The 14,296-nt window shown below is 40.4% G+C and overlaps 2 protein-coding genes across 13 annotated transcripts in view; one reads left to right on the top strand and one right to left on the bottom strand.

Moving 5' to 3' along the window:
- The window catches only part of ppp2r2ca (protein phosphatase 2, regulatory subunit B, gamma a), a 19,987-nt gene continuing 5,691 nt past the window's right edge, over positions 1-14,296 (bottom strand). For 2 of the 12 annotated variants that reach the window (XM_082535744.1, XM_082535741.1), the window contains 10 exons: positions 7,636-7,727; positions 6,796-7,166; positions 6,303-6,400; positions 5,996-6,179; positions 5,169-5,281; positions 4,735-4,912; positions 3,449-3,613; positions 3,188-3,357; positions 2,750-2,841; positions 2,161-2,462 (listed from right to left, as the gene is read on the bottom strand). In XM_082535744.1, coding sequence (XP_082391870.1) covers positions 2,165-2,462; positions 2,750-2,841; positions 3,188-3,357; positions 3,449-3,613; positions 4,735-4,912; positions 5,169-5,281; positions 5,996-6,179; positions 6,303-6,400; positions 6,796-6,859 — 1,362 coding nt within the window. In that variant the 5' untranslated portion in view covers positions 6,860-7,166; positions 7,636-7,727 and the 3' untranslated portion in view covers positions 2,161-2,164. The other 10 variants (XM_082535740.1, XM_082535743.1, XM_082535739.1 and 7 more) reach the window with 10 other exon arrangements.
- pde5aa (phosphodiesterase 5A, cGMP-specific, a) overlaps positions 8,905-14,296 on the top strand; it is a 10,059-nt gene continuing 4,667 nt past the window's right edge. The window contains exons 1-11 of the mRNA XM_082535714.1: positions 8,905-9,563; positions 9,836-10,502; positions 11,209-11,292; positions 11,427-11,507; positions 11,628-11,717; positions 11,811-11,963; positions 12,114-12,181; positions 12,282-12,430; positions 12,937-13,112; positions 13,230-13,280; positions 13,763-13,909. Of these exons, the coding sequence (XP_082391840.1) occupies positions 9,286-9,563; positions 9,836-10,502; positions 11,209-11,292; positions 11,427-11,507; positions 11,628-11,717; positions 11,811-11,963; positions 12,114-12,181; positions 12,282-12,430; positions 12,937-13,112; positions 13,230-13,280; positions 13,763-13,909 (1,944 nt within the window). The 5' untranslated portion in view covers positions 8,905-9,285. The remainder of the gene's footprint in view (positions 9,564-9,835; positions 10,503-11,208; positions 11,293-11,426; positions 11,508-11,627; positions 11,718-11,810; positions 11,964-12,113; positions 12,182-12,281; positions 12,431-12,936; positions 13,113-13,229; positions 13,281-13,762; positions 13,910-14,296) is intronic.

Below are 14,296 nucleotides of genomic sequence, written 5' to 3' on the forward strand. Positions count from 1 at the left end.
TTCATTCACCTCATATGAGTTATGTTTTCGTACTGTTAGATTTTTAAAGCATGATAGATATACACGCTAGTAGCATTGAGTAATGGCGACATGCTGCTGCTGCTGTGCTCCCGAACACAAATCGTCTCACTGGTTGTATGTGTTGGTGGTTATGATGCGATTACAACTGACTTGTTCTAAACTACATTTCGCCACTGCAGGGATGAACCTCGGAGCTTACATAATGCTTCACAAGGCCCTTCACTATGTAAAACCGTTTTCTTGTGGGTTGTCGTCATCATGGATTTTGCTGTGTCGTACATGTTAAATCAATAAGTGAAAAACTGTACCTGAACATGATAACACTGGCTGGTAGTGAAGACAAAAAATATATATGCCCATAAGAAAACCATCTTAGCTACAGGCAGATAACACAGATGTGTGTGAACAGCAACTTGGAAAACCAAACGGGCATGAGGGAGAGAGGAAGAAGCAGGTGTGACAGCAGTTATTTCTTTACACTGTTGATTCTTCAGATTTTGAAAATGTGCAAAGGGACTTGATATTCTCTACCTTTGCACTGGTTATGTTACCCCACCCACTACAGTACACATTTAAACCACTTACAATAATCCCATCAGGGCCAAGGTCACTTGAAAATAAAGTACTTCACTGTAAACAAACAAGTCTCACGCGATCCAACACGGACATCACCTTACTGTACTGCTGTACATCCCAGGCTTTCAGAGTCGCACCGCAGAGTAGCATGTGGCGCTGTGAGGTATACGGTGTAATGACATTAAGATCTTGTGATAGTATGAATTCACATGACATTACTGCTGTGATGAGCTATTGCACTGATGATAACCTCTAACCTCCAAGCACACTGGACACAAAGTCAACTTTGATTTAAATTTGGGAGTCTCAACGATAAACGATGTGCTTAGAATTCAAGTTTGTCCAAACTGCAAGATTCCCCCATCAATACACACACTGCCTCCTTCAACTGCTATGTTTTCTCATATAAGCATGTGGATTTGTTTCTTTCCTCTTTTTCTTTTTTTTTCTTTTTTACATGAGATTACCATGATACAGCAATCAAAACACAATAAGGGCTTAATATACACAACCAAACAGTTAGTGTTTTTTGTGCACAATTTTACCCCGTCCTCTCTACAGCCAGCGACAACTACCTATATACTGCTACGAGAAAATATCTGATAAAGTGTGATTCCACAAACCTTATTATAAATGAGATCTCACACCGATTTAGAGTGTCCTTGACAAAATGCTTTTTTTTCTTAGCTCTCTGGAACTGAAAATTGGTACCGCCTTTAAAAAAAAACACAGACTATTTACAGCAAACAGTAAAAAGAGTGTGTACATTTTTTTGTTACCTGTAGAAGAAGAGCTCATGTATTAAAGCAGGAATGGTGCTGCACTGTGTTTTGTTAGTGTTATTATTGCAACGTGAACGGGGAAAAGATTACGGGACAGTTATTCGTGCGTTCCCCCAGAGCACTGCTCTGAAGGAGAGACTGAATTGCTGTTGTCACACGACAAAGAAGAAAAAACTTTTAGGAGACTGTTGTGAACTATACAATAACACCATTCCTGATACCTCACCCTAGTGAAAACAATTAGATTTGGATTAAATGCCTGGTAAAGTTTTCCAGCCATTCTATCGGTATATTCTGTAGCATTTAGAAATTACCTCTCAAATGCTAGCTAGCACATATCTTCCATTTTTATGTGAAAGGTAACCAGAACATTAATGGGAAGTGCAACACGGTGTGAGGAACAGCACTGAGTCACTGCAGATCGAGAGGTGTCCCTGCACCTCATTGACTGCCCCAACAGTGGGGCAGTTAGACAAACATCTTCAAAAAGTGGAAGTAGAGTGCAGCCAAAAATAAATCAATCAATCAAATGTCCCGATGGGTACTAGATCAGTTCAGTTCGGTGATTAGATTAAACACCTTTAAATAAAATGAACTGAATAAAGAGTCTTGTTATTTTATGATTATTCCAATTATGTACAGACTCTGCATCAAAGCATGTCATCAAACATGCCACTCTCCATGCCCTCGATAGAACATCCAAATATATTCCAGTCACTCTTTGCATTTCTGTGACACTTTGATAAAAAGTACTGTGTCTGCTTCTGTTCATATTTCCATTCTTGTCACTGTGCCTGCGTTTCTGGGTTGACACGATCCTGGAAGATGTACAGATTGTTGGTGGCTGCTATGGCAATTATATTTTCAGATGGGTGCCAAGCCATGTGCAGGATTTTCTTGGTGAAGTCCAAGCTATCGACGCCCACATCGCCCCTGCGACGTTTACCGCCAGTGTACACACGGCGGGTTCGCAGTACGGCCCGGGGCTTGCTGCTCTCTCGCCAGGCCTCCAGGGTTACGCCTCGGCCTGTCTCCCTGTCGAACATCCGGAAGAAGCTGTTGTACGCCCCTGTCATAATCACGCTGGATCATGGAGGAAAGGAGAGGCGAAAGGAAGTAAAGAGCGGGAAGAGACAAGCGGTGTTCATGGTAGAATGAGGGGGAGGAAAAGAGGAAAAAGCAAACTGAATACATGAGGATTGATTTGATGTCTGTAAAGCTTGTCTCTGGGATTGATTTAAACGTCGGATAAAGCAGGAGGCCGGGCATTTAGGAAATCACTGTAAGCAGTAACACACTGACACAGCAGTCTGTTTTTGCTTCCAAATCTACTTAAGCTGTACTTTGTCTGTCCCCCCACCGCCTCTTACCTGTCTGAGCTGTTCCAAACACACTCAAACTTGTCAAAGATGCAGTCGTTTTCGTAGAGGGAACACAGCTTACTCCTCAGGTATTCATGGACCTGGGGATGATGCAAACAGTCAGCTTAAGTTTTGGGGAAGGTAGCATTATCCTGCTCAGGACGCTCACATTTTGGCATTTTAATCTTCTTTCTTGTACTTTGCTCTCATGTATAATACACCGGCAGTAAAAATGAGAAAAGGCTTCCAGATTTTCTTTGGGATCAAGTTGATGCTGCTGAATTATGCTGATCAACTGAATGAATTGTGTATGAATGTAAAAATATATGTATTTTGAATTTGAAAAGCATAACAAACACCCAAAATTTTCAAATTTGATTCAGACAGATTTTATGTCAGACAAATAATGAATACAATTTCCAAATAGGTGCAGGTAAAATCCTCTACCTGAAAGGTCTCCACTGGGCCTTTATCCATATTGATATCCCACACCTTAGCGGTGAGGTAGTCTCTGGTCAGCAGGTAACGTCCGCTATGGCTGAACTTAACATCCGACACAGAGGAAATAATCTCTGAGAAGAAGGAGCGGTTCCCTGGATCCTCAGGCTCCTCAAAAACTAATCAGACAGAAATATAATTGCATTGCTTTCGTGAGAGCAGGATTCCTCATGCACAGCTTGCAGTAAACTCTTTAAAATGTTTCCTCACGTTTGGTATGTTTGTCGCAGAGAGCCGAGGCTCTCATGTCACAGAGGCGCAGCGTTCCCTTGCTGCTGCTGTACACGAACAAGTGGCAGTGGTGAGGGTGGAACTCTGCCGCTGTTATCACCTCCGTCAGATCCTCCATGTTTGCTGGTTTGATGTCTACAATATCTGAGAAGCAGAGCCATCAAGGAACAAACAGCGCAGACATTAAGCACCACATAAATCTGGCGAGCTGGGTTTCTACCACAGCCACACCGAATTCCATGACTATGTTTACATTTTGTCAATTGAGGCAGCAGACATGCAAACAAATCACTTATATTCATTCATGCAGTCTTTTTATTTTCAGATGATCTACACGTTCACAACCTAAATTCATAAAGACATCCCGGAAAAAAAAAAAACTGCACCCCATCCTATCCCCAATATGCATGCACAGGCTGTTCCTCTCTGTTCTATTTGTGGTAGTCCTGTGTGGCTCAGAAGAAAGTGTACTGCCGTGTGAATTATTTAAACTCGTCTTCCATAGATGCCTCTATGATTTTCTAGGTCAGCTTCCATTTGAATGGGGAAATCACAACATGCAGCCAGTCCCACATGCTACCACCTGCACTGACTACTCAGCATTATAATGGAAACACAAATCCAATCAGAGTCACGTTGTTTACATTAAGTATAAATCAGAAGATGAATTTGGATGATTGGTTATGATTACTGTACATAACCTGGAATTGGCTCCGTGATATTTTAGGCATAAATTTAGATAACAGTGGATGAAATACAAACACAGATTAGAAGCATATGGGATGCGTTCCCAACACTGCTCAATTTCTTTTTCTTTAGTAAGGAAACTACATACATAATGATCAATACTGATAACTAAAATCATGCACACTAACATAGTAGCATGAATTGTTTTACAGTGTACCTTAACACAATTAAAATGAGATTTTATCCTTTATGGACACTTCACCATAAAATCAAACACAAAAAAAGCTTACTGACGTATATTGCACTTTTTCTTTTCTTTTCCCTTTTGGTGTAGACAGGAATCTTTACCTGTTTAGGTATATTGTTCTCATTGCTGTTTTACAATTACCATAAGGATACAGTTATACTTTAACAATGAACAGTGATCTAATTCATACCGCTGAATTCTCTGTAAAATTGAAGGAGTTTCCACCACACAAAAGTCTGAGAGGAGCTATAGAATTATTTAAAGCAAATGGTCATGGTTGGTTAAACTGAAAATAGTGTGTTATAATACAAAAAAAAGACAGTAAGGATACTGAAACTGCGGTCTGTGATGCCCAGGTGCCACATGTTGATGCGGAGGTCGTCAGCAGACAGGTAGGTTTCCCCATCGCTGTTGACTGAGATGGAGTTGACATGGTAGGTATGTCCATTAGCGAATACTCTTCTGGGACGGACCTCCACCATTAGATCTGTAGGTTTCAGCACTGGCACCTTAAATGGTGAGAGATAAAAGATTTAAGGCGGAAGGGAGGAGGTGATAAGAACAGGAGGAGTAAATCATAGGGCAAAAAGAAAGACAACAATGAGAAAGGACATAATTGGAGGACAGTAGAGCCATGGATCATTTAAGGACAGGAGCAAAAAGACAGACACTTGATTTGATGATTAAATGTTAGCCTGATAAATACTTGTATCAGGCATACCCAACAAAATGAAAGTGTGCAGTTGTATGTGTGTGTCCGAGTACCTGTAGAGAGGTGATGGTAGAGATGTCCTTGAGCCGTCCCTCCTCATCTTTCAGGTTGTATCCTTCTGGTCTCTTGTCTCTCTCGCTTACCTTCCACAGTTTAATAGTCTTATCTGTGACAGGCATCGGGATTTGCGTGCCAGAAAATGATGATTACATTCGTCTGTGAAGGTTCTCAGTCATCCAGGTCATCGTAGTCAAAGGAGCTTGCAAAGAAAAGCGTCTGGACTTCTTTGAGTTGCTAGAACTTAAAGAAGTCCAGACGCTTTTCTTTGCAAGCTCCTTTGACGATGATTACATTCATTGAAAATTGCAAAGCACAACAAAAATCACATTTGCAGCTAATTTAAAACATAATACTTAATTCATGCACCAAATTTAGATTTTTTTTTCTGTGCCATTATTGCACCCGTAAGTGAGACTCCAAAGACTATCTTGATGTTATTTAATTCTATGTAGGTAATAAAAGATGACACAAGGCTGCCATAATTTTGGAAATTGGAGGTAGTTTGAAACCAAAGTGTGTAAGCGATACCTGTGCCATATCAAGCAAAAACAACTGCTATTTATAACAAATCTCTCTCTCTCACTATCTCTCAATAGATAGATAGATAGATAGATAGATAGATAGATAGATAGATAGATAGATAGATAGATAGATAGATAGATAGATAGATAGATAGATAGATAGATAGATAGATAGATAGATAGATAGATAGATAGATAGATAAAACCTATATGCATGTATACTTCCTGTACTTCATTTTACGACAACCAACAATCAATATGATGTTCTGATAGAGACTGAGAAGTCACTGATTTCTCACCATTGGTGGAGAGGAGGAAATGTGCTGCGTTCTGCTGTGGCAGCCATCTGATCTTGTTAATTTTTTCTTCTATCTCCACACTCTTCAGGTAGTCAAAGTCAGGCTCGTGGCTCTGAAACGTGCTGTAGACATTGTACTCCCCAGAGTCCCCTGTCTCGCCCACCTCCTCTGATTCACCTTTCGGCTGCCCAGGGCAGACAGTGAGGAAAACACGGCTTTCAGCATGCATTTACAGTATGTGTACGAAGCTATTTTTTTTTAAAAAAGCATGTGTACAGAAAGTGGTGGTTTTGCATTGTAAACTAACCTCAGTCTCTCTCTGAAAGATGACCACCCGGCCACCTTTGTCCCCCGTGGCCAGAAGGTCCCCTGTCTGGTTAAACTCCACTGTAGAGATGACATCAGCTGTAAGGAAGATAGGAACATTGGAGGCAATTAAACAAAAGTATAGAAAGAAGAAAAGAAAACCGCAGCAATGATAGAGTAGCGAGAACGTTAGGCAGACATGGCAAAAAAAGCACAGATGATTAAGTGACCATAACAATGTAGAAAAGGCTGGCAATGAAAGAAAAATTAATAAAATCACATATTATTTCAGTTACTCTAAACCATAAATCAACCATTTATGTCTATGATGCCTAAGGAAAATTTAAATTATGAAAGTGTCTGTTGCTGAGTCAGGCAGTGTCATCATACATTCCTTCTACTGTGCAATGCAGGAAGCTGAAATTAATCTGTTCAATTATACCAGTATGTTATCTGACACCACAGAGATGGCAGCGAGACATCGTCCGCTCTACCTTCAGTGACGTAGTCTCGCAGGAAGGTGTGGTTGATTTTGGGGCTCTCAGCGTCCTCGCCCATCTGAAGCTGAGGGAGGGTGACCCGCCAGTGCGCCCGTCCTGAGGGGAAGGGTCCAATCCGTAATGTCTCTCCCCACCCAGTCTCCGCCCATGCTGGTAGGGCCTAACGGAGCGGCCTGGAAAAAGGCATCCTGGGAAACCAGCCGGCAGGAAGAAGAAAAGGCACGTCGAAGAGATTGAGACTGGAATGCAAGGGGCGGGGGAAGGAGGAACAGGGTTTTAGGAAAGAGGAATGGGAGTGAGAGGAAATTAAGATGCAGGAGGACAGAAGAGAGAACGGTGGATGGAGAGGCTGGTGATGAAGACAGCTTTGGAAAGGAAAGACGAAGGCTGTCATTAGGTAGGCTGACAATATGTGCGCACAGCATGGCAAATGATGTGACCTTAGTTAGACATTCAATGCATTCATTAGCAAAGACACGTGTGTAGACGAACAAGGCCTAGTGGGTGCTGAATCAAATCACAGTGCTGTAGAATGAAGGAAAAGCAACAAACAACTAGAGCAGAGAAAAGCAAAAGATGAATCCTTGTGTTTAAGCTCAGAAATAAGTACATAATGAACATAGCATGAGAATGAAAATATCAGCTGCTACATTCAGCCCTACCACTGGTAATAATGTTCCCAGGGTGTGGTAGTCCTCTTTGACTACTTGCCAGATTCCTGCTCTCACATGCACGCACACTTCTCAAAAAGATAGTCCTTGACAGTGATCAGAGGAGAATGCGATGTCTTGCCTGTGCTGCAATAAGGAGGGAGACAGGCCTCAGCACACCTACCAGTCCGCCTGCTGCTGTCGCTGCTGCTGCTATTCCTGCTGCTGTTGTGTTAATGGACCTCTGCTGCAGTGTACTCAAACAGGCCTGCGTGTCTTTCCAAGTGGGAGGAGAAGGGACAGAGAAGAGAGAGCAGGGGTAGTAGTGAGAGGAGGAGAGGCAAAGGAGGAGAAAAAAGAGAAAGAGAGAGGGATAACGAGGAGGATGGAGGTCCGTTGCCTGCTGATGCTGTGGATCTGTGCAGCATCCAATGTGTCATGGCAGCCTCCTACTGGAGCAGCCAATCACAGTATAGCTGTCACTGGAGGATCCACCCACTGCAGGTGATGAGAAGTACCCAAGACCAGCAGAGGGAGCCCTTAAATACTGAGTGGCACATACCAGCATGCAGTTTTCTGTCCAAAGTAAAAAATAATATTGAGGACTGCAGAGCAATTTAAACAGATGAAAGAAAAATTCTTTAAAAGAAACTTTTAAAACCTCACACACCAATTGATGGTATGTCGCTACAATTTCAGTTATTTGTCTCCAGAAAATAAAACATGATAAGAAAAGGATAAACAAGATATCAGTCAAAGAATGTTTGAAAAGCCCTTTCTTATTACAGCACTGTGTGATATTCCCTAAAAACTAAATAAACATTGTTCTGGTCACCTTGCTTTTATGATCTTCGGCTTTTCTTTTCTTTTCTTTTTTTTGCAAGGAGTACAATTTATGTTATGTTGTACTTATGTTGCACGGATAAATGTATTTAACAGAATCTGGCTAAATGAAATGTACTTGACTGGTATACAGTTGGCATTCAGTTTACACCAAGCCTATTTTGCTCCATCATTAATTATTTAAATAAAAGAAACTTTTGATTTTATATATTTCAGTTACATTTTACTCAAATTTATTTCTTGTTTAAGAGGGCAAAGTACTATTTTGTAACATATTAGCACAGTGTGAAATAATCTTCTAATGTCCAGTTAATGCTATATATCTGTAATGATATCTGACTGTGTTCATGTTGTTCTTGGTTGTTTATTTTAATTCTAAAGGTCTAAATTGCAAAGCTCAAATATTTGCTGATCATGTGATCACCTATCATGCTTTTTTTATATAAAGCGTAAAGGTTAATTTATAGTTTATCCACATCACGTAAGTGAATAACACATAATATGTTGTGTACTTATGATGATTAAACCATATTTTGTCCTTTTTACTTGGTTTTATTGCTCGTTCTGTACTTCAAGCCAAATAATTAGGATTAACCTATTATTTGCTATTTAAATGAGGACATGTTGGTGCTTTTTTGTTATTGTACAAATAAATATCACAATAGGTTGGTTTTCCTAGTTCTAAGATATTTACTTTTTTGGACACTTGGACACAGGTGTTAAATTTAAATGACGAGTTCATAACATGTACGAGCCGGGGATTAGAGCAAATCCATTTAATCAGGTTCCTTTAGTGGATATCGGCTAAATAAAGGTCAAGGGATTACCTTGACGCAATCGTTTTCACGGGCTCTTTATGCTCTGCTCTCTGGCAAGTCGTTAGTCTGTCTTACTTTCTGCCTCCTCGCGTTCGAGGTGTTTCTCTTAGATAGCTCACTGGGCGTAAAAACTGAGTTTACCCGATCTTTTCTCGATTTACCTGAGCGAGGGGATGCCCTGCCTTCACTCTGAAGCGCTAGAGTCCATGGAGCCTGGCAGCGTGAGTCCTGGGGCATCTCCGGACGCTGGCGCGGAGTCGATGCGCAGGGGAATCGTGAGCGACTCGCCGATGGTGCAAGGCACGGGCTGGTTCTTCTCCCCACTGTGGAGTCCAAGGTCCAGGTTGCATAGCAGGAAGTTTGGAGATGGTACGACAAGCTACCAAGAGGACGCATGGTTGGATGACCACTCCGACTTCACAAGGGCTTACTTTTTACGCAGAACCTCAGCGTAAGAGTTTACATTTTATACCTCTACAGTTTTAGCTGAAACTCAAATTACTCAGATCCCTCAAAATTATAATGTGCGATTAAAACGTTTTTAACAAACTTTTGTTGAATAAAACGCTTGTAAAGGTGAACACTTTATTAGTAATGAAAATATAAGCTGCATTAGATAAAATTATGTTTCCACATATACGTTTAATACTTTTTATACAAATTTTAAGTACTTTATTTTAGTTTTGCTTTTAAATAAATCGTGTAATTTGTGTATGATTTCAGGGTCAGTTGTCCACAGACAGAAATGTCCCCACTTCTGTCAAGGTTTCAAAGGAGGAGCTCTGACCATTCCGAGGCGCTCATGAAGGCACCTTATCGGAGAAATTCTTCCCCATTGAGAAGCTCAGACCTGAACGTTTTAACTTTGACAGACAGACGCCTCGCTTCAAATCTCAGTGTCCCTGAATGGATGGACCACTTTGGTCCAGATGTTAAAGAAAGCCATTCACCATGCTGTCTCTGCTTACCTCATTGTTCCCGTTTTCAGTTTTCTCCCTGTCAACCACGAGCTCCCGTTTGCCCCTGCTCATCTAGCTTACCCCACCCTCCACAGTTTTTTCCACCCACATCATGTGGCCATGGTGACGGCTGCCCTTGGATGATGGGGCTCCTAGGAGAAGGCCTAAGCTGTATGGGTTCTTTAGCAGAGCTCTGCCAGGGGACTGTGATCCATGTTGGGGAGCTACTGGGAGCAGAGGGTGGTTCGCTCTCTCTTGTACGGAAACACTGTGGTGGAAGGAGTAGCTTGGAAGACGTGATAGCCCTAACATCACTGGGGCACTTGAATGAGGGAAACCCATACAGCCAAGCTCATCTAGAACTGGTAAAAGGGATCATGGGATGCGTAATGGCTACAGCTTCACCAATAAATCTAAGAGATGCATCTGAGGTAAATGTTGATGTCATGATTGTACATGTAAGCTTAACTCCCATGTTCCAGGGCACAGACGAGGGATTAAAAATCAGAAATGAGGACTGCATGTTTAATGAGTCACCCATTTCCTGAAAGTCTGTTTTGAGATGATGACATGGCTATTTGAAGAAGCCTGATAGGGAATCCCTGATGACGCAGTTTCTTTTAATCCTTTTAGTGGCTGCTTCCAGTGATAAACCTTGGATTACTGTCCTTTCCTCGCACATGCCCACACATACACCCCCACAAAAGTAGATTCATGCCAAAGCTGTCTAAAAGGCTTACAGGTGGTGGTCACAGCAGCTCTTCTTGCCCTCACAAGTAAGGTGATTTGGAATGTGTGCCTGGAAGAGTTGAACACCAGGTAAACCCAGTCAGCGTGGGTGTGCATGGGTTGTCCCTAATAACTAGGTAGATGCCAAGCATCCTGAGAAGTGTGGGTATTTTTGGTCAGATGTGGCTAAAGCTGATGAACAGCGCTGACCCAATAGCTTAACAACAAAGGGTTATGAAGAGATTAAAGTTAGTTTAGGTATTAAAGTCTGTTGCTACTCAGTTGCCACAAATATCTAACATACATAAGACTGTTGGATAGGATATGTTTAAAACATGTTGCTGTTAAGTAATTAATATTAAGTGATCCTCTTACATGCACTTATGTTTTCCTTATTTGTCCCAACAGGACCCCAGATTCAACTTAGCCAATGATCAAACATCAAAGATCAGGACGGTTCTGAGTGTTCCTATCAGCAACCATAGGGGAGAGGTATGTGTGCCGTTGCAAATACCTTTAACTAATGTAAATGTCCTGTGGATTTTTCAGTGGCATATTGTTCATTGTCATAACAGAATTTTAAATATAGATTGGATGTAAATAAAACGTTTTCTTTTTTTGAACAGGTTTTAGGTGTCCTGCTAATGATCAACAAAAGAAATAGTTGCGATGGATCACGTTCTGTTTTCACAAACGTTGATGAAAAGGTGAGGGATTGGACTTTAGTATGGAGATTTTTTTCTATTATAAACATTATTTATAATGTCAGATATTTGCCTTGTCTTAATGCTTACCACCCATAAATACGCGTTTGATTTTGTTTTAAGGTGTTGTCAAATCACATGGATGTGTTGGGGACTGTCCTGGATAATGTCCAGCTGTATGAAGGTGCGAGACAAGAGGCTAAACGCAGTAAGGTAAAGCCAGAGAACAGTTTAAAATCGTTTTATGCCTTGTAACATGTATATCTAAGTAATATCTTCATGCATATGTGTGTGTGTGTGGTCCAGGCTTTGATAGAGATGGCACAAGTACTATCAAAGGAGCACCATTCCCTTGAAGTTATGCTGAGTAAGATGGCTGCCACCATCATGCCCTTTACACACGCTCAATACTGCACCATCTTTATCCCCAGTGAGCAAACTTCAGACACTGAAGAAAAGGTACATTATCTTGACATCCTGCTCAATTTCCTTGTTTTCCATTACTTTGTCTGTTTAGAATATAGTACAATATTTTTAGCCATACACAATGTTTTCATTTTTTTTTTGTTTTTTTTTGTTTTGTTTTTCATTTTTGTCTTTTGATTACAGACTTTATTCTCAAGAGTTATACATTTGGAATGTGAGGAGCTCGGATCAACCTGCCAGATCTACAGAAGGTATTGTCCGGAGACTTTGCAAGTCCTTGAGTGTGATTTACTTTTAAAACAAATATGGGATATTTGGGGGGTTTTGTAATTTGAAAGTATAATTTTTCAGGGAGCGTGACCTCAGGAATATAGATCCGTCATATGCCTTTCGAACCCTGACTTCTATGGAAACACTTAATATGTCGAAGAGTTCTGATGAACTGAAAAGGAGTCTCATCTGCTGCCCAGTTAGAAATGAGAGATCTGAAAATGTTATCGGTAAGTTCTTTTCTTGAATGGCAGTAAACATTGTAAACAGGATAGAATTTGAAAATAAATCTTTCACACCTCTGTTACCAGACAAGCACAAATGAAGCACAGCATACAAAGCTCTCTTATTAAAATAGAAAATAAAATAGTATCAAATAATATAAAATAATAGGTTTCACAGATGATTTGCAGTGACCTTTCACAGCTAGAAATCCTTACTTACTGTTTAGACCTTTTCAGTCTTTATACTACTTACTGTGATCTGCTCTGAGAAGACCAGATCTGGACATTTTATAAAATTGTTTCAGTTTTTAATCCAGTTATCTTTTCTAGCCACTTGAATATTTAGATGCTGAGATTATTATTGTGATTTTTTTTCCCAGTGATTCCAAAAACAAGTTGCCCATCTCAGCTTTACCACAGAAAGCAACTAGACTATGTGTTAAAAACAAAAACATAATTTGAAGAACTTTGTGCTCAAGCTACACAACCATCTGTCTTTTAATGTCATTTAGCTGTGTGCCAGCTGATGAACAAACAAAGCAGAGCCTCAGATGAAATGGAAGTCTTTAACCGATATGACGAGCGCCTTCTGGAAGACCTGGCAGTGTATTGTGGCCTGGCTCTACAGTATGCTCAGGCAGTCCAGATCACTGAGGAGCGGAGGGCCAGTATAGAGGTCACACAGGAGGTGAGAACACTATTTCGCCCAATTAGTAAGTTAGAGAAGAGTCAGAAAAATAATTCATACATTAACAAATCTTAAAGTTTTGTTTCTGAGTTTTCTTTGTTTATTGTAATTGTGCAGGTCCTTGCCTACCACATCACTGCAGCAGAGCAGGAAATCCAGGCATTGCAGGTGAGGCTTTCTTTGGAAGAAATCAGCCTTTCTCTTTTTATCCAGTTTATCCCTGTTACAGCGTGGCATCGTGCATGTAAATAGTGATTTAAAGTAAATAGCGCACACATTTGTTCCCTTTTCTTTCATATACCTTGTTCTTTCTGTTAAATGCCTTCCTTCTCCACTCTTCCTATTTTTTTAATCACTATGGCAGTAGTCAAGCAATCAACCCTTGCTTTGTTCCAAGAGGCCAGATTTACAGGCTTTAATGCTATTGTAGAACTAATGCCCTAACAACTTAAAGCTCTTGATCAGCTGCTATCACTGAATGTGAGTGTTAAGGTAACCTCCTCACCCATGTTAAAGCTAGATGGGTTTTCTGTGTTTACACACCTAGGTAAACTGAGGAAAAGAGCTCAAGTTCTATTTTGTTTGTGTGTGTTTGTGCTTGAACGTCCTGAAGAGTACATTTCAATTTCTTTTATTGGTTGTGTTTTTAGGAGGCCACCATTCCTTCTGCTGAATTGCTGAATATTCTAGACTTCCATTTCTCTGGTTTCGGCGTGCCAGAAGACGCGACAACACAATCCACGATTCGCATGTTCCTGGATCTCAATTTGGTGCAGGATTTTAACATAGACTACAAGGTAGCTCAGCTTCTATTTCTATTAGTAGCGTCATTTTCTTTATCATATAAATGAGGAAACAGTTAATTTTTGTTTGTTTGTTTGTTTGTTTGTTTGTTTGTTTGTTTGTTTGTTTGTTTGTTTGTTTGTTTGTTTGTTTTAGAACAAAATGACATTAATAGGCTTGTTTCATAAGTATTTATGAATTCAAAAATCCTTTTTCATACACATCATGCTTCTTTTACATCTTTTTTCCAATCAGGATACAGGATAGTGCTTGTATCAGTGTTAGTGTGAAGCCAGTTTGGCGTTTGTGCCTTTTGAACAAGCACAAAATTCAAAGTTTAATAACTAAGCATTTCACAATGTTCCATTTTAAAAGTTGGGGTAAAGAGATTTTGGTAAGAA

This window comes from Aulonocara stuartgranti (assembly GCF_965226115.1).
Source record: "Aulonocara stuartgranti genome assembly, chromosome: 6".
Classification (NCBI taxonomy): domain Eukaryota; kingdom Metazoa; phylum Chordata; class Actinopteri; order Cichliformes; family Cichlidae; genus Aulonocara; species Aulonocara stuartgranti.